The sequence below is a fragment of the Sorex fumeus genome, unplaced genomic scaffold, assembly GCF_029834395.1.
Source record: "Sorex fumeus unplaced genomic scaffold, SorFum_2.1 ptg000010l, whole genome shotgun sequence".
Taxonomy (NCBI): Eukaryota; Metazoa; Chordata; class Mammalia; order Eulipotyphla; family Soricidae; genus Sorex; species Sorex fumeus.
Window position 1 is genome coordinate 25786789 of NW_026606067.1, and position 20120 is coordinate 25806908.

At 46.6% G+C, this 20120-nt stretch overlaps 1 protein-coding gene across 1 annotated transcript; it reads right to left on the reverse strand.

Moving 5' to 3' along the window:
• Positions 1–2874: 2874 nt before the first annotated feature.
• Positions 2875–10944, reverse strand: C4BPB (complement component 4 binding protein beta). Its single transcript, XM_056110762.1, has 6 exons — positions 10598–10944; positions 9942–10115; positions 8286–8462; positions 4842–4935; positions 3746–3860; positions 2875–3307 (listed from the first exon to the last, which is right to left on the reverse strand). The coding sequence occupies exons 1-6, from the start codon at positions 10653–10655 to the stop codon at positions 3116–3118; spliced, it is 810 nt and encodes a 269-aa protein (XP_055966737.1). The 5' UTR covers positions 10656–10944; the 3' UTR covers positions 2875–3115.
• Positions 10945–20120: the final 9176 nt, after the last annotated feature.

The window sequence follows — 20120 nt, forward strand, 5'->3', positions numbered from 1 at the left end:
GCTGGTCTCCTTCCTATCCCAGAAAGTGAAAAATGTGGTAGACTTTCCATCAGCTGCTGAGTCCTGTTGTGTGCTGGAACAGGTAGTCCCGAGGGGCGTGAGTGCCCACGCGGACCGTCAGAGCTGGGTTACCCTCTCTCACAGAGAAGCACCAAGTCCTCCCTACACTCTCTCAGAAGAGCGTGGTGGATCTACACTTGCTCTTGAATGATTCCAAGGGGCAGTCTACATTGCCTCTCAGAGGGATGCTTGGGTGGGTTTATATTGGCTTTCAGAGGAGCTTGGGATTGGATCTACACTGCCTGTCCAAGGAGGTTGTGAAGGAAGCCCCATAGCATCTCACCAGCAGCCCTCAGCGGTCTCCTGTATCAGGGTGGAGCACACAGCTGCTCTCTGGGCTGTATCTGAGGTGAGGGGTCTGGGTTTCAGCCTTACCCTTCTGCTGGGCCATCTCCACCCTCTGGGGCTGCCATGTGGGTCCTCCAGGGGCTGCTCAGACCACACCCGACTGTGCCCCTTCTCTGCACCTGTGTCACCTAAAAAAGCTGCTGAAAACCTCATCTAACTTAACTTTAGATATTAGGAAAGACTTTGAAGAAATAAGTCCCTGTGGTTTCGTTATTCTGAACCAGTCTTTACATAGTACTGTCTGGTCCATCCACAGAATAAAGGTTTACATGGGAACCAACACAAGCCCTTAAAATTCCATACTTCGTTTTAAATTAAGATCCTCTTTTTAACATTCCTGTTTCTAATGTCACTGTGGAAGGCTGCACAACATTGGCTATGCTTTGATTTATTAAAATGTGGCTAAGTTCTCACATTTCAAAAGCTTTCAAAGTCCTGTTAGCGTAGGCACCAGTGTGATGTAGTAGAGAATAATAGAGATAGAAAGACATTGGGTACCTCAAGCTTAAAATGGCTTTACTCCTGTCACATTAATCTTAGGAATGGGATGTTCCAAAAACAGCCTTACTCCATTCCTCAGCCCCTATGACATGGGACTTTCTCGCCCAAATATCCACTAGAGTGGCCCAATGCACTGTCCTGCTCCCCTCACTCACAGCCCCACCCTTGTCCTGAGCCCTCGGCTCTGCTTCATGAAGGTGTTTGCTTCCCCCAAACACAACAGGTAAAGTGCAGGCACCTGTCTGCTGTCCACGGAGGGCTCATAGCTTCTCTCAGAGAGATCTCCAAGGCGTCAGACATTATGTCCTGTGTATTTCATCATTTTTTTATTTATTGAGTAACTGTGGGAAAAGTTACAAAGCTTTCAGGTTTAAGTCTTGGTCATGCAATTATCAAACACATTTCCCTTCACCAATACTTATTTTTCACCACCAAGAACCCCAATAACTCCCCCTCCCAACTCTCCCAATGCCTGAGAGGCAGATGAATTCTAGTTAACACTCTATCTACTTTGATTAGATTCATTGTTTCGACAAAAGATGCACCAGTATTTTTTAGAGTTTACACTCCCAAATCAGACATGCTGAAAAGGCATTGTGAAATAATTTGTTTTCTACAACTGGTTACAAGAATCAAATGATGTTGCATGGACGCTATTGCGGCCGCACGATTTTGGATTTCTGGTATTTTACTTATTAAGCCCGGACGTATTTCTGCTGAGAGTCAGATAATTATGAGATTGGTTTCTGTGGCTCTGGAGCCATGGCCGTGCGGAGAGCCGCTCATGGGGGGCAACATGTGACCTCGGTAGGGCGTGAAGGACGAGCCGGGAATGCCCCCTTCCCATGAGGTTTCAGTCACCCCATCACGACCGGCTCATACCTGGCTTTCCATAAAGCTCCAAAGAGGCTGCCATCTTTCTTTCCACTATTTCATCATTTTGACAGGACTGTTTCATCAAGATGCCCCATGTGCTTTTGATGGAGGGGGGGGCTTCTAAGTGGTTCCTCCCAGCCAGTCTCTGCCCACAGGACTGGTGCATCAGTGTGAGGCCTGACCGTGTGATAGTGCTGGGCCCTGGTGCCAGGGCTTGCCAGGATGGCACCCTGGTAGCGCTGGGGCTCTAGGAGGTGCCCAGGAGTCTCAGGGACCAGGAGGTACCAGGGCTCAGGCTGGGGCTGGCCACATGCACCCCAACCTTGTCTTATCTCTGTGGCCCTTCTAGAGCGCAGAGAAACAGCAGTCACCCAGAGGTCAGAGAAACAGGAGTCACCCATGGGTCCATGGCATCCTCTTGGTTTGGCATCTTCACAGGCTGTGTTGTATCCCCTGCCTCTGACGAATTGGCTGCACAGGCCCAGCTTTCTTTTCTTTTTTTTTTGTTTTTTTCTTTCTTTTTGGGTCGCACCCGGTGATGCTCAAGGGTTATTCCTGGCTCTGCACTCAGGAATCATTCCTGGTGGTGCTGAGGGACCATATGGGATGCTGGGAATCAAACCTGGGTTGGCCGTGTGCAAGGCAAATATCCTCCCCGCTGTGCCATCGCTCCAGCCCTGCACAGGCCCACCTTCCATCCAGGATGCAAAGAGAAGCCTGACTACAGGAGCTTTGGAAATCAAATTCCAAAGTGGATGCAGGGGGTACCTAGGAGACAGATTGGATCCTTATTGCTCCCTTATCCAAATTGTCCTTTTCAAGGTGTCATTGTTTATTTTTCCAGGGAGAAGTTAATTTTGATTATTTTGAGGTTGCTATTTCCTTCTCGTCTTAAAACATGAGACTCACTCTCAGTTGTGCTCCTGGCCTCCCTTTTCTCCCACAGACAGGAAGCTGGATCTTTCCCTCCCCAGGAATGTGCTGCTGACCCCTGGTCTCAGGCAGGAGCTGATCATACTGTGTCTTCCTGCACCCTGACTTGTTAGGAAGCTGCATCTCACCCCCACAAGGGAAAGATAAAAACATATCTCAGAACCAAAAGAAAAATTTATTCCAGTGTATGCTTCTTTTGTGGGGGCAGGAGGGTGGGCTAAGGAGGACGGGCCACACCCTGCTGTGCTCAGGGTCACTCCTGGTGATGCTGGGAGCCATTGGGCATTGCTGGAAATCAGGTCCAGGTTGGTCACCTGCCAGGCAAACCTATCCTCTCACCTCTGCACACTCTCTCTCCAGTTCCTCATGGGGATGTGTCTTTGCCTGGGCTGTTTAGCTACATTATCAGAGCAATATTTTTGCCTTTTTTGCCTTTATTTTTATTTATTTTTAACAGTTTTGCCTCTAACTCAGCTTTTTTTAACTCCAGGAAATGTTTGGCTTCTTCCATCATTAAATTGCTTTCCTTTAATTTTTGGGTAACGTTCTTTATGATTTCACAAAGGTCCTTCTTCTCCTGAAAGGCAAGCTGAAGAAAAGTAGTTTTTTAAGTCAAAGCATCAGACCCGAGACCCCACTGCCTGTCTGGGGCCCATGAGCAGAAGTTTGGGTCCTGATGGACTCAGAATGGGGCTGGTTCCAATGGATCCAGTTCTCAACATTATTCTGTCTTCTAACTATACCATGCTTACTTTCTCATATAAATGCAAATGTGTGCAAAACAGCATAAACCAAGAAGTCCAGCCTGAGTGGGGCTAAGAGACAGTCTGTGACTTCCCTGGGCAGTGCTCTGTCTCAGCTAGGACTTTCTGTGCTCTGAAAGCCTGAGGAATGACAATGAGGGGAGCACGTGTGTCTGTTCATGACAGTGCAGTGACATCAGGGGCCAGCCCAGAGGCTGAGCACACGCCAGAGCATGGGCTCACCTATGTGCAGGTAGCAGGGACCACCCAGGGCATACACTCACCATGGCCTCCTCCAGCTGTGTCCGAAGAGGGTCTGGGACCAGCTCACAGGTTGGGCGTGCGCTGCTCCACTCCCCGTCCACACAACGCTGCTGCTGTGTGCCCACCAGGCGGAACCTGCCCGAGAGCGTGGGGGCAGGCGTGAGTGTGTGTCAACTCGAGGGGGGGTGCGGGGGGCAGGGGTGCATGTGTGTGAGTCCGTGTCTAGGTGGGAGTGAGTGTGTGGGCACCTGGGGGTGAGCATGAGTGTATGTCAGCATCTGGGTGGGAGTGTGAGTGCCAGAATCAAGGGTGAGAGTGTCAGCATCCGGGGTCAAGTGCATGTGTCGGTGTCCGGGGGTGAGTGCGTGTGTCGGCGTCTGGGGGTGAGTGCTGTGTGTAGGCATCAGGGAGATGTGTATGTCAGTGTTCCAAGAATGAGTGCCTGTCAGTGTCCCAGTGTGTGTGTGTGTGTGTGTGTGTGTGTGTGTGTGTGTGTGTCTGAGTATTTCAGGGTGAATGTACACATATTTCAGAAAGATGGAAATTATCTTCTTGTGTGGGGTTATACTCAGAACTTTTTAGGAGTTTTTTTTTTTATTGTTCAATACATTTAAAAGGTATCTGTCCTCTATAAACACAAATACAGAAAGTTTACACAGCCCTCAAGTCCACCGATTAAGTCCTGGCTTCTAAGGGAGAACAGACGAGGGTCACGCCCTAGGTATACCCTCACAGGTGGAAGGTCAGAGGCGACAGGCCACAGGCTCCGTGAGGCTGCAGCAGGAGCAGAGCCGCTGGGCGCCTGCTCCAGGCTGGACACTCCCGCACCCTCAGTGCCTTATTTCTGTGCACTCCTGTGACCTGCGTTTTTGCGGGGGATTTTCTTCTGAGATGCTTTAGGAAACACATCTGAATCCCTTTTCTTGTCGTAAGAACAAGTGGCCCTTCCCTTATGACAGAAGTGTGGGATTCTGATAATAGGAAAGCAGCTCTGGGAACTGGTCCACCCAAGACCCTGCATCCTAGATTTCAGGGAAGTGGGCAGGCACTCCTGGGCGCCCACCCCCATCTGAGCTGCCAGGGCAGCACAGGCTCAGTGGGAAGCTGTGTCCTTACCTCTCTTGGCAGTAGTACGTGATCCTAGATCCGGAGCTGAAATCTCTTCCTACGAAGTAGCCGTGGCTTGGCTTCCCTGGAGGGTCACAGTCTCCTGAGGGACAGGTATCAGATGATGGGGGGTCAGCACTTGCCCCTCCTGGTGTGTGTCCTCTACCCATCAGAGTCCTGCTGGCCTGACCCTGGGCAGACCCCTCCCCAGAGGTGCTCTGACAACAGAGGAGAACTTTCTGATGGGCAAAATCTGCGGGGAAGGGCATGTCTGCTGTACAGGGGAGGTCAGCGCAGGCAGAGGAAGAGCAGCTGGACCTTGAGACAGGAGAGGGGAGGGGAAGAGAGGGGAGAGAAGGGGAGGGAAGATGAAGAGGGGAGGGGAGAAGGGGAGAAGAGAGGGGGAGGAGTGAGGAGGGGAGGGAAAGCAGAGGAGAGGGGAGAGTCTGGAGAGGAAGGGAGTGAAGAGTAGGGGAACTGGTTGAGGAGAGGAGAGGAGGGAAAAGAAGACAGAGAGAGGAGGGGGAAGAAGGGAGGAGGAAGAGAAGGGAGAGGAGGGGAGAGATGTCATTTGGCAATCAGGGGAGCTGTCAGTGCTGACAGGGTGAAGCACGGTGCACTCCATCCACGGAGAAAGACGCCAGTTGCACACAGGATGTCTGGTTCCAGCTACATCTGGTGTAAGGACAAGAAAGACCAGCACCTGAAGTTTGTAGGGGAGTAGAGGGGACAAAGTGCAGCAGAGAGCATTCTCAGGGCACTGAGAGCATGAGCTGTGAGGCCAGGCCTGCACATGCAGGCACGCATGCACGATAGCGGCTCAGCAAAGGCACGTTCCTGGGAGAGTGGTGAACTTGGGCGACTGCATCTGTCCATGCAGTTAATTCTCAGTGATGCATTTTCCACTAGTCAGGCATGGAGTTGCGGGGGGTGCGGATGGAGGGCTGTGTGTGTGTGTGTGTGTGTGTGTGTGTGTGTGTGTGTCGGGGGTGGGCGGGCAGGGGCTGATGGACTAATTGGTACTGTCCCCAGTCTAATTAAAAACTTAAAACCATCCCTTTTAGCTTTTTCTTCTGGCTTTAAGAGAGGCCCTGCGGTGCCGTGGATTGGACACAAGCCTTCTGCACGCAAGGCCTTCGTTCAGCCCATTGAACCCTCTGTCCCTAGCTGCTCTTTCCAAAAGCCTTTACATAAGTAAACAACTTGCAATGCTAGAATATGCCCTTTCAAATAGGTTTCTAAATAAAAATATTCATTGAAAATTAGATCAGGATTGCACATTAAGGCTGATTTTGCCCACCTAGGGCCCTAGTAAATCTTTACATTTCTTCAAGTTTTATTTTATGTTCAGTATGTTTTCATACAGTTCTCATAAATGGAATTATTTTCACATTTTAATCCTCATCTAATAATTACTACTAAAGGGTAGAACTGCTGATTTTTCAATATTTATTTTATATCCAAAAATTAATTCTTAAGCACTTTTTGCATATAATGACATTCTGTGACCATTGATTCTAGAAATATATATACTAAGGAAACAATAGCAGAAACTTTAAAAATGTGTGCATAAATCTATATACGTAATAAGATTTATTGTTTGTTATCATCATTATTTGTTATAGCAAAACTACAGAAACAAATGAGTTCAGCATGAGACCTTATAGGCTTGAAATGACTTGATGGGCAGCGTGCAGGCTTTGCAGGTGGGAGCCTGTCTTGACCCCTGGTATAACATGGTCCCCTGCATACCCTAGAAGCCAGAGTCAGCCCCAGAATCACCATTGGGTGAGGCTCCCAAACCAATACATGTGTTAAGGCACACCACATGCAGATATTAACATGTCGGGGGATAGTTATACAAGCTGTTCTTAGAAAGACCCCGTGAATATTGTCACCTTTAAAAAGCATTTTAAAAATATATAGCAATGTTCCCTTCTTGGCCTGAGAAAGGTTTGGGCTCCCCTTGGCGGTGCTCAGAGCTTACTCCTGGCTCTGTGCTCAGGGGTGAATCCTGGTGCAGGTTAGAGAGCCCTGTGGAGGGTCTCCTGTTTCCTCTTTAAAAATAATCCCTCTTAGAGAGAGAGAACAAAAGAGAATGCCCTGCCACAGAGGCAGGGTGGGATGGGGAGAATGGGGGGTGGGAGGGATGCTGGGACCCGTGGTGGTGGAGGATGGGCGCTGGTGGAGGGATGGGTACTTGATCATTGTATAACTGAAACCCAAGCACAAAAATTTGTAAGTCTATAACTGTACCTCATGGTGTTTAACTAATTAAGAAAAAAGAATACTCCCTCTTTGGTGCTCCTCTTTGTCGCATGTTGGGCCAGCAGTGCAGCTCCAGGGATTCTGTTCTTTTACGTAAGGCTTATTCAGATTCTTGTGTTCATTGTTATTTTGGTGAGTTTTAAGAGTGTTTTGATTGGAATAGGCGAGTTCTCTATGGCCTAATGTATTTGGGATCGCCCGCCAGGATGTCCTCTTCAGAACTAGGTAAAGGAGACTGAGCTGTGAGTCCATATGGAGCGTCTGAGATAAAGCCCGACACATCGAAGCAAGTTCCCTGCCTTCTGTGCTATGGCTCCGGCCCCCAAACATTCAATTTTTAAGGTAATTATGTGTGTAGGCCCATGTGCGCATTTGTTTGTTTAAACTATCTTCACAAATGTAAGAAAATTCATGAAACAACCAATTCCTCAGAGCTGTAATTGTAATGAGAATTGTAATGAGAGAAGGCAGAGAAACATCGCTCATATCTCTGCGAGGGAGGAGTTAAGGCTCCCCCAACACTTTTTGTTATGTTGCTTTAATAAAAGCTTTAAGTCACATTGTAGAAAAAATGTTATCACTGTTGTGGTCACTCCCAGTGGATCCTGGGGAAACATATGGGATCAGATGCAGATGCTTGCATATGCAGGAATGTTCTTTGCCACTTGAGTCACAATTTTAAAATTTGAAAAGAAACGGTTGGGGGCCCTGAGCTTACCACTGCTGCTGGACACAGCAGTTCGATCTCCAGCATCCCCTATGGTTCCCCCAAGCACTACCAAGAGTAACTCCTGAATGTAGAGCCAGGAATAACCCCTGAGCACTACCACGTGTGGTCCAAAAAAAAAAAGGAAAGGAGAAAGAGCCATGTGTTCACCTGAGTGGAGTGTCGAATGTCTTTCTCTCTTGTTTTTCTTTTTTTCTGGCCTCTACTGGTAGTGCTCTAGGCTTCCTCCCAGCTCAGTGCTCCATGTTTGCTCCAGATCAGGTATAAGGGACCACATGATGGCAGGGGTCTAGCCTCCACCGACCCCTGCATGTAAAGCTATGCTTAGCCCGTTTTGCTGGCCGAGGCTAACCCTAGGAGCTCACTTGCTGTCTGGCTCCCTGCAGTGAGTTAGTGGTCGGGGCACTTTCAGGACCATCTGCCTCACTGGGACTCATGCCTGCTGTCCTTATACTCACTGCTTTTGCAGACAGGAATGGGAGGTGCCCAGATGTGGTCCTTTTGGCACTGGCTCCAGTTGCTGCCCTTCAGAATGTAACTGTCATTGCACTTGAACACGACTGTGTCATTCTCATGTACAGGCCCCCAGGAACTGGGCTCACCATTCTCCAGCACAGGGTCAGGACAGTGGCCCACTGGAGAGAGAGCAGATGGGGAAAGCCAGGCGTCAGAGAGAGTATGAGAATGAGAACTGGAAGTGCACATTTGAAATGGGGACAAACTGGCCATGCAGGGTGAGAAAGTCAGTAACCGAGGGTGGTGTGTGCAGAGTGACCAACGATTGGCCAGCAGTCATTACCCGTATGACTGGAAATTGCTGGCAGTTGCCCTTCCTGCTAAGTAGTCTGTAGGAGGAAAGTATTTCTGTCCCTTCCATGTGCCAGATAGACTCATGACTCATCATCATTTTACTGCTTGGATTTGTTTTCCCAGGTGAGAGGAAGGATATATGCAGAGGACAGTGACTCTGGAACATGGGCAGAGGTTAAGCACACTGAAGGCAGAGCAGTTAAGGGAATACCGGCACAGATATTCTCAGAAACTCTCAGGAGAAAGTGGATCTGAGTTCAGAGCTCTCCCTCTGGCTCAGAGGAGAGCAGAAAAAAACTTGTCAACTTGAGCAAATCCTTTGGATCTTAGTTATCACATTCGCCAACTAAGACAAACTCTTCTCCTCTCAAGACTTACGAGACAGACCAATAAAGAATTTTGATGTAGTGACTTCAAGGTCCGTGGTGAGGGTATAGGTCAGAGGGCCTCAAACTTCCCTTCTTAGGATCACCTGGGGAGCTTTCACAATTCCTAAATCTTTCTGATATTCCTACCAATATGGTGAAGGGCCAGAACCCAACTGGTGCATCAGAAGACCCTGGGTGGAGCCCTTTGCTTTACCAATTTCAGTTTGTTTATTCAATCCTGGAGGAGCACTGGTGTGGATGAAGAGGGTCAGCATGTTCTGGTCATCACTGACTCTGGGCCAGAGGGTAGGAATTTGCCTTTGTCTTTTGTATATGTTTATACTTTTTCATAATGTAAAAATTTAAAACAGTGTGCTATTAAACCACTGTCACTGTCACTGTCCTCCTGTTGTTCATCGATTTGCTCGAGCGGGCCCCGTAACATTGTGAGACTTGTTACTGTGTTTGGCATATCGAATACGTCACAGGTAGCTTGCCAGGCTTTGCTGTGCGGGCGAGATATGCCGGGTTCTTTGAGAGGGGCGGAGGAATCGAACTCGGGTCAGCCATGTTGGTTGTGTGCAAGGCCAACGCCCTACCCCCTGTGCTATCGCTCCAGCCCGCTATTAAACCACACCCCCTCAAATAGTTTTAATATGTGGAAGAAACTGTTTTGTAGGGATGATTGATTCTATCATGAATCTAGTTCAACTAGGCTCTATTATTCAATTTGATTCAATCAGATGAAGTCTGATTCATCTAAATCAACATTGATCAGAGTTGCATCTTGGAAGAGAACTTGCAACAGAGAGAGCTCGATGCAAGGGCTCCTGGAGGGTGGAAAAGGTTTCCTGACACCTCACGCAGAGTGAAAGAGCCTTCTGGTGTCAAAGAAGTGGCTGAGCAGAGGGAAAAGGTGGAAGAAGAGAGACTCACCACGGCAGCTGGGAGTGGGGGCGTCCCACCCCTGAGAGGTCATGCACGACAGGCTTTTCTGCCCTATGAGGTGGTAGCCCTTGACACAGATGTAAGTTCCTAGATGGTGTCCTGGCGTCTCTACTCCAACGAATATGCTGTTGTCCACAGAGGGTAGCTCTGGGCAGCTCTTTTCTAGAAGGAGAAAGAAAACAAGTTGGTTCCCCCCACATGCAGTGTGCTCTGAAGACTCTCTTGGAGTCTATTGCCCCTGTCTTCTTGTCCTGGTCAATGGTCATAAGCATCCACATCCTTCCCTTTCAAAAATTCCCAACTTTTCTTTCCAAAAGAACTACAGGATTTTCACTCGAGCTTACCCCTGAAGAAACAACTTTCTGGAGCCTGTCACTAGCTAATCAGGTTTCTTAACATTTTACAAATGGGACTATTTTGCCCCCAGAAAGAGTAGAGGAAGCAGGTTAACATGCACTTCATAGAACAGAATCATCAGTAAATAATCCCTAAGCCCCAAGGAAGGACAGAGCATTAGGCCAGGAAATTTAGGATTTTTCAATAAAGGGAATACATTTTCATGTGGTTAAATTTAACTGAGGTTGTAAACACAATGCTCCTTAAGTCACAGCCCATAGTACTGAGGTTAATTAAAACATACAAACCTTGGGAGGCAGAAATCAGCCACATTAGTGGAAGAGCATATACACAGCGACAGATCATCTTGGCATCAGTTACTCAGCACAGGTTGGAATTATTTTAACTTAGCCAGAAATTAGCTAGACAAAAGCCAATCTTCTAAAATCCCTCAAGACCAATCACTTCCCTCCTAGACTTCTCTTCCTTAGGAGAAGTTTCTTAAAACAAAAACAATATCCACTTTTAGCAGGAAAACAAAAAAAGCTCAAGGAAGTTGCTGCTGGAAAAGCTTTGTAAGAAAATAATTTTCAGAAACTGCTCAGTTTTGCTTGTGTGAACCAGAGAGCAGTTCCTCTGAACGAGAGGGCAACACTTCCACCCCAGCCCACGCCAATGACCTCCCCTTCGTTAATATTTGCCTGTTTACAGTGCATCGACTGAACTCTCTTCAATGTTTGGGATCAGAGATAGGAAAGCCTTGGGGACACGTCCCTTGGGGAAATTCCTCTCTAAGTGCTCCGTCCCCCAACTTCTCCCTGCAGAAGTCCTCCCTCTGGAGCCCAGGATGCTATCAGCTCTGGCCCTCTCCTGCACCTCAATGTTCCAGCAACAAACCAGTTCTACTCTGCTAGACAATGTGACTGAGCAGGTGGCAGGTCCCATGACGACACTGTCCCATGGGCCAGGTTCTGCAGGCTGCCATGAGGAACAGGGACAGGGACAAGCTGGTGGGACCGAATCACAGGTCAGGTTCTGGTGCTGCTTCTTTGTGACCCTCCCATGGTTACTGGTTATTCAGTCTCTTGTTGTCGGACTGAGTAAGATACCTGCACATTTGCAGGGGGGCATGGATGTTTGGGGCCACACCCAGCAGTGCCTCCTGACTCTGTGCTCAGGGATCACTTCTCCTGTCTCAGGGGACCATGTGGGATGCTGGGGACAGAACTGGATAGACTTTGCACCAAGCAATGCCCTCCCCGCTGTACTATACCTCAGGCTCCAAGTCTTATACAATTTTAGTTTCAGTGGCATGGTGGGCACAGTGAGAACTGAAAGGATGCAGCGCCTTTCCTGCCACCTGTCACTGACTGTGGGTGGCCTTGGGCCAGGGACTGGTCCTGCCTTGGGCCCACATACCCCCCTCTGCTCTCTGTAACACAACGCAGGACTGTGTTTTAGATGAATGGCAGCAGTCCAGGAGACATTTCAAGACCATCACCCTGAAACGTGACCCACACTACAATGTGTTGCTCCTTGGACCCTGGTTTAGGGGTTTTCTGCATTTTTTCTTCACCTCAATGGGTTCTTACTGATTCAGAATTATTAGGACTTTAGAAAATTACTATATTATTTATTAGTCTTATTAAATGTATATACTATTTATATTTATAATGTAGTCTATAATAACATATCACTAATATTTCTCCATGAAATATAAAATTATTTACTTTAGATTATCACTATCACTATCACCCAGTTGTTCATCGATTTTCTTGAATGGGTGCCAGGTAACATCTCCATTCATCCTTGTCACGTGCTAGTGTAGCCAGATGGCATACTGGGGTCTCTTTCAGGGTCAGGGAAATGAGGACCATCATTGTTACTGTTTTTGGCATATCGAGTATGTCACACATAGCTTGCCAGGCTCTGCCGTGCGGGCGGGATACTATCAGTAGCTTGCTAGGCTCTCTGAGAGGAATGGAGGCTTTTGGGGCAGCCTCTAATCACCTTTACAGGTGTTTCCAGTCAGGCATATATGTGGGCAGGATACTCTCAGTAGCCTGCCAGGTTCTCTGAGAGTGAGAACTAGAGAATAAGAGGTTTTTCTGGGAGCTTGGTTTTATAGTCTCTGGATCCTGGCCGTTGATGGGGTTACATGGCAGTTGGTGGGTGTAACTGTCTAGCTACTGGAAGATGGGGGAGCTGGGTAGAGGAGGTCCAGTCCTGAACCGAGCAGGCTTGGAGATCTCAGCCCCGGGTCCCGCACACCTGGGTTCCTCTGCCGGTTCCTTTCATGTGTGAGACTTGCCCAAGTGTGTGGACCGTGGTCTTAGCATGGCTGTGGCTGAGTCCCAGAGGTCTTCAGCTGCCAGGGCTCTGCTCGGGGCGGAGAGGGAAACTCAACCCGCCCTCCTCCAAGGGGCCCTGGTGAGGACAGCGGGGGCAGGAGACTCTGCGTTGTTCTCTTCCGGGAGCTTGGTTTTATAGTCTCTGGATCCTGACCATTGATGGGGTTATATGGCAGTTGGTGGGTGTAATTTTAGATTATCGATTTGCTCAAGCAGGCCCAGTAATATCTCCATCGTGAGACTTGTTGTTACTGTGTTTGGCATATTGAATACATCATGGGTAGCTTGCCAGGCTTTGCCATGCAGCGAGATACTCTCGGTAGCTTGCCGGGCTCTCCGAGAGGGGTGGAGGAATCAAACCTGGCTCAGCCAGGCCGGCTGTGTGCAAGGCAAACACCCTACCGCTGTGCTATCATATGCATAGAAAATACAAGTATCCTCACAAAGTTCAGGTGAGATTTTACTATCAAATAGAAGAAAACTGTTTTTAAAGTATTTGGACTTGGTTATGAGCACCCCAGGACAGGCAGCATAGACAATGAGCACATGCAGACCCTTTGAGTGAGAAAAATCATCCAGTCTCTTGGGAACTGGCGGGACAGGGCTGGGAGGGCTTTACCTGCAGTCTCAGGTAAAGTGGGGAGGTGTGGGAGGTGGGTCCATGGAGATGCATTCAGTGAATCATACTTGAACTTTGCTCTTATTTGGGTTCAGGGAGTCCAGCTCTGGTCAACTTGATCATTGCAACGGGAAACCACGTGGTGTCTAGAGCACTGGGTGCCAGCACTGTCTCGATATTCTGTACTTCCCTCCCACATCACTACAAAACACCCACCTCTGTCTCCTGTTTCTGGCAAGAGGAGGAAAGACTTCTCTGGTGATGGTACTTAGGTAAACGGCCCACACAGTCCTGCACGGGGAGCAGATCTGTGCACTAGAGAGGTCCCAGGGAGTAATTATAGTTTGGACTTACAGTAATTTCAACACTGGAAGGCTTTACCTGGACACAACCTACTGGAACTTGAACATCACCTGCAAACTGGAACACTCTGAATGGCAAAAACTATGGGCCATCAAGGTTTTGAATGAAAAAATACACGAACTCAAATTTTGGAAAGAAATGCTTGATAGATATCACTAAATCACTCCCAGACACGCTTCTCATCCCATCCATAAATTGTAAACATGAAGTGGGTTAGGGAAGCAAGCCTGGGAAGCCCAAGTTACCTGAAAACAAGGTGTGTGGGTTCCCAGTGCAGACTCCAGACCAGACCCTCATTCTCCACCATAGTGCTCTGTGTTGCGGGGTGGAGGCCATCACCTATAAGCAGGTTCCCTTTCAAGCAATCAAGCACCTTCAGGGTGGTATTGCTGGAGACAGAGCCCCTTATACATGAAATGCTGCTCTCAGAGGATCCTTCTGAAACTTTTTTACTTAAATAAGAAACTCACCTACAAGAACTTGAGTTTTACAGCCACCATATTTTCACCATCTAAATGTTGTACCCGATGTTTCAGTAATAACCAGCAAAAAAGGGGGATTGGGAGCCACACCTGTGTATTTTCAGGGTCTACTTCTGGCTCTGTGCTTCAGGATCACTCCTGGTGGTGCTTGGTAACCATATGGGGTGCCTGGGATCAAAGAGAATCAACCTCATGAAAGGCAATTCACATGCATAATGGTTACACATCACTTTGTTGCCAAAAAAGTGAAAAGGAAAAAAAAAAGCACAAAATTTGTGTTCATTATGCTGTGAAATACAGTAAGTCATTGCATACAGTGAAAAATCTGTTCAAAAGTTTTCAGAAATTCAAAAGAGACCTCTGAAGAGAGTTATTCTACTGGAAATTGGCAGGGACAAAGGAAAAAGATTCCACAATTAGGGATGCTTTCTTACCAATGTCTTTCAAATCCCTGAATTTTCCACCAGGTCCAGTAAATAAATATATTCTCTTCCTCTGCTAAGAAAAAGTCAGTATCAAATGGAGGTCTCTCTTTTCAAAAAGATTTTGTGTTTTGGACCATACCTAGTGATGTTCAGACCTTACTCCTGACTCTGTGATGCTCTGGGGGACCATATGCAGTTGAGCATCTTCAGGGTGGTATTGTTGGACACTGAGCCCCTTAAACATGAAATGCTGCTCTCTAAGGATCCTTCTGAAACTTTTTTACTTAAATAAGAAATTCACCTAAAAGAACTTGAGGGATCGGACCTGGGCTGACTGTGTGCAAGGCAAGTGTCTACCCCATACTATCTCAACACACCTTCTCTCATCTTTATATAAATGTCAAAAGGAAAAAATCTGGGCAAAAATCATCATTCTATTTCCTGAACCCAAGCCAAGGGGCTTGCCATTTGAAAGCAAACATTCCAGGGACACAAGTTGTTGCTAGAAAACCACTCAGGTACTAGCAGGCTGAGAGGACAGACTTGCTGTCCTCTAAATCAGTCTTTGCATGGTTACAAGAAGAGGTTTCATCTACGGTCATGCCACCCTGAATGTGCTCGATCTCGTCTGATCTCGGAAGCTAAGCAGGGTCGGGCCTAGTTAGTACTTGGATGGGAGACAAGAAGAGGTTTCTACAGAGATAATGGGAAGTATATTTAGGGAGGTGGGTTGTAGGGACGAGGGGTCCGTGCATTTTGATTGAGAGTTCAACTTGCCTTTAATCTTTGTGAAGGATGAGGACAGGGTTCTTGGTTTTTAGTTTCTATTAGGCAGGTTTCAATCCAGTTGTTTCCTTCCTACTCTGAGGACTAGGGATAGGATTCAGAGCAAATCCATCAACCCTCCCCTCCCCCAAAGTGTATGCAAAACGGGTTTATCTGCCTTTGCTAGGGAAAGAGTTTTGAGTTTGTGTCAAATTCTAGAATTCAGAATGAAGAATAGAGGTTGAACACCATGGAGCAGTGATAAATCCCGTCAGCCCCCGTGGGGAAGCACATCCAGCTGCCATACAGACAAGCCAGGGTTCCCCGAGACTGAGATTGCTCCCTAAGTCCCCATGAAGACCCTGGAGGTTTTGAACACAATGTAAGAGCTAAGAAGTAAAGCAAATGTCACTCACCACTGGGGTTGTCCCTGACATCCCCAATAACCACATTTTCAGCTACATTGGAGAGTTCAATGAGTGACAGGGTTCTAGATATTATAAATCTTAGTTTTAACTTGTTTGGAGTCCTAGACTTGACAGAAACCCCGTCAGATGGCTCGATTGCTAAGGCAACGCCTGAAAAAATGCTTGGAGATCTTCCCCAGGAAAGGCCTCTTGGGGCTGGCATTGCCACTGCCCTAGGTGAGGTTGCAGTTTTCAGTCATTCCATTCTCTCAGTCCTTGACCTTGGAGGATTTCTACTTATTCAGTTAGGTTGAACGTTTCAGTTTATCTCTGCTGCTGCCCACCCCCATGTTACAACAAATAAAGCCTAGCATCTAATATAGGTTTTGTCCATGGTGACCGAGGAGGCAGAGAGCACAAAGGGTCAGCTTTTTCCCTTCCAACAAGAAACTCCAGAAGGGCAGGGACTTTTAAAAGGGCGATTGCCTTGCAGGTGGCAGGCCCAGGTTGAATTCCGGGAATCCCATATGGTTCCCCAAACACCACTAGGAATAATTTCTGAGTATGCAGCCAGGAGTTATTCCTGAGCATTGCCAGGTGTGCGCCCCCCCCACCCCCCCCCCAACAAAAAAAGAGAAAATCCTGATAAAAGGCAGTGCATAGCAACTGATAGGTTGTAGGATAACAATGGTTTGTCCTTTTTCCTCTGCTGCAAGGAGTTTAGGTTTATTTGGGTTATAACCATCATAATACTTCTGAAGTACTCCCGTTTTCTCAGTACTCATCTTTAACTTCTCTGTGCTCTGCTTTCTCTGTTAATCACTCATTTCCCTTAACTAGAACCTGTGACTTGTAAAGTCAAATTCTTCTGAGATCTCTAGATTTGTATTTGTAAGTGAAATACTGTTTTTCTCTTTTCCCTTATGTCCTTTGCATAGTTTACTTTAGAGCAATGTCCTTTTTGTATAGACACAGGAAGACAGTTAATGCTATGCTTTTGTAACTTGGGAGGTAATTGACTCCGAATAATATTTCCTCATCTTAAGCCTCAGTTGCCCTTAGTTCCTAGCACCCCAGAAGCAGGGTCTTGACAAAGGGACTGGATGGACCCAGGGTAAGTGGTAAATTGTCCTGGCATTGAAATGAGACAGGCCAAGTGCCATAAAACTTATAATAAAGCTAAGAGCATGGTCATAGATGAATTGTCATGATCCAAAGAGAAGTGACTGAACAAGGACTCTGTAGCATTAGGAAGAACTAGTCTGGGATCTATAGCGAGATAGTCCCAGGAGAGCCACCCTTTAAGCTTAATATATCTGTTTTCAAACAAAATGACTAGAAAGATTATTAATAAGTAAATAAAGGATGATTGTTTATGGACTAAGGAGAAGTATGTCCTTAGGAATCTCTTAGCAGGAGATCTTCCTCTTAGAAGGACGGGAAGGGCTTTACATATGTTGATTGTGCTATCTCACCTAGGTGTAGTTTCTACCCCCAACTCTTGGAGGTTGGGCTCTAGACCAAGACTGAGTCTGGGCGTGGGGAAGAGTAGCATGAGGGACAGGAAATGGGAATGGGGGGCAGTGTGAGGCTGGAATGGGGCGCGCAGTGAGACGAGAACAGGCCCGCGGAGAGAATGGAATAAACAGTGGGACCGAGATTGGAATAAATGGAGACTGATACCAACCAGCCTGGCGGCCCTGTTCCTTCCTTCATGCTTCAGTTGGTGGCAACTGCAGGCTGGGGTGGGGAAGCAGCTCAAGGCCACCGAACACACATGGGTGGAACAGAGTGCGCACACTTATTTATTGATTACACAATAGTCAAAGGTATCCAATAAATTCAGAAATTTCAGAATATCTGGGGGCAATAAAGATCTGAGTAATAGTACAGAGGAGAAGGCACTTGCATTGCATGTGGCATCTTGGGTTTGATGCCTGGCACCCCATATGGTCCCCAAGCACCACTGGGTGTGGCTCAAAAAACAAATAAAATGCATAAATAAAAGGTCCCTCCTTTTAAAAAAAATATCCAACTGATAACACTTTGAAATCCTAATGAACTTAACAAAGACAGGAATTACTAGTTAGAACATCCATTTAATAATTGCCATTTAATAATTGGGGGATAATTTTAAAGAAGCTAGCTTCAAGCATATTTTTTACAAGGCTACTCACATTTTGTGCATATATGATTTATGAAATAACCTTTTGTGTGATTTTAAAAACTTTTTAATTAAAAATAACTTTTATTGTATTTATTACAAAAGCAATGCACATTCTTCACATGGTCTAGCAAACTTTTATTTACCTAGAAGATAAACTTTTCTCCAGAGAATTTCATCTCTTGATTTACCTTTATAATAAAAATAAACAGATAAAAAGTGTCCAAAAGAAATCCACTGTGCCATAAGTTATTACCCTTTTACAGAAGACAAAAACCGATATTCTGAAATTTTAATTTCACACAGAACATTAGACTTACAAGTTCAAGCTACCTGTCTACAAAAAAAGCTAAAAACAAAACAACAAACCTGACAACAGTAGTTAATTTACATTTTGATTAAAGACATGCAAACACTAACATGGGGACTTAAGAATGTCTCAGACAAGTGAATAAATAACAAAAACAGCCTGTGATCAGCAGGAGATGGTTCCCATGATGCCAAGCAGCATCACTGCAGTGCAGATGCAAAGCCCCATGCCGTGAGGCCGTCTGGAGTTCTGTACTTGGGTCGATCTGTGCGTGGCTGTGTCTGTGGCACCTGGTATGGGTCCACCAGGCCTTCTGTGCAGGAGTCTGTCTGGGAAAGCTGTGTGTGGGTCCATGTTGGGGAGATCTGTGCATAAGTACACCGAGGAGCAATGTGCGTGGGTCTGTCTGGGGGAGCTTAGTGGATAGGGAGAGCAAGACCTGGTTCCTCTTGCTGAACTGCCCGCAGCCCAGCTGCCCACATCTGAGGCAGTGACCCAAGGCTTGGCTATAGTCTAAGAACCATTCGAGAAAGCTGTATTTAATTCTTCTTCTGCTCCTCAACCTCTTACTCAGCAAGTGGGCAAGTGAAAGGGGAAAGCTTTAACAGCTAAAGTCACTATTTTTCAAAAACAGAGATGTCCTTTAGCGCTCCCACACATCCTCCAGGGCTAGGTGTGAGAATCACATGTTTAGTCACTGGCTGGAGAACAATCCGGCCTAAAGAACACACTGAGGCCTGGCAAACCCTACTGCTCCAAAGTTTCAAGTAGGAGACTTGTCTTCAGTAGAAGCAGAGGACCCTCAGGGTATATTCCTGTAAGTGGTATTGCTGGGTCAAATGGGAGCTCAGTTTCTAGTTTTTTGAGAAACGTCCATATTGTTTTCCAAAAAGGCTGGACCAGTCGGCATTCCCACCAACAGTGAAGGAGAGTCTCTTTCTCCCCACTTACACGCAAACACCCAGTGCTTTTGTTCTTTTGGATGTGTGCCAGTCTCTGTGGTGTTTTGATCTGCGTTGATCGGCGTTGTTTTGATCTGCATCTCTCTGTTAATGATGAAGAGCATTTTTTCATGTGCCTTTTGGTCATTCAAGTTTCCTCTTTGTGAGTTTCTGTTCATTATCCCATTTTCTGATGGGATTGGGCTTTTTTCTCCTGTAGAGTTCAACCAGTGCCCTGTTTTTCCTTCATATTAATCCCTTATCAGAAGGGTATTGGGTGAATATCCTTTCCTACTCCGTAGGCTGTCTTTGTATCCTCATCACTGTTTCTTTTGAGGTGCAGAAGCTTCTTAGTTTAAGATAGTCCCATTTGTTTATTTCTTGCTTCCACTTGCTTGGTCAGTGGCATTTCATTTTTGAAGATACCTTTAACTTCAAAGTCATGGAGGGTTTTGCTGATCTTTTCTTCAATGTACCTTATGGATTCTGATCTGATACAGATGTCTTAATCCATTTTGATCTCACTTTTGTTCATGGTATTAGGTAGAGGTCTGAGGCCATTTCTTTGCTTGAGCTATCTAGTTCTGCCAGCACCAAGAGGCTTTCCTTGCTCCACTTTATATTACTTGCTCCCTTATCAAAGCTGAGATGACCACATATTTGAGGGTGTGTGTAAGGGTATTCATCTCTATCCCATTGGTCTGCGGATCTAATTTTGTTCCAGTACCATGCTATTTTAATTATTACCACTTTGTAGTACATGAGGTTGGGGAAGGCGATGCCTCCCATCTTTTTTCCACCCAAGAATTGCTTTAGCTATTCACTGGGGGCTTATTTTCCATATGAATTTCAGGAGTGTTTGTTCAATTTTTTGAAGAATGTCATGGGTGCCCTTATAGGGATTGCATTGAATCTGTATAATGCTTTGGGGAGTACTGCCATTTTGACAATGTTAATTCTCCCAATTCATGAGCACTGGAAGTATTTCCATTTCCTTGTGCTCT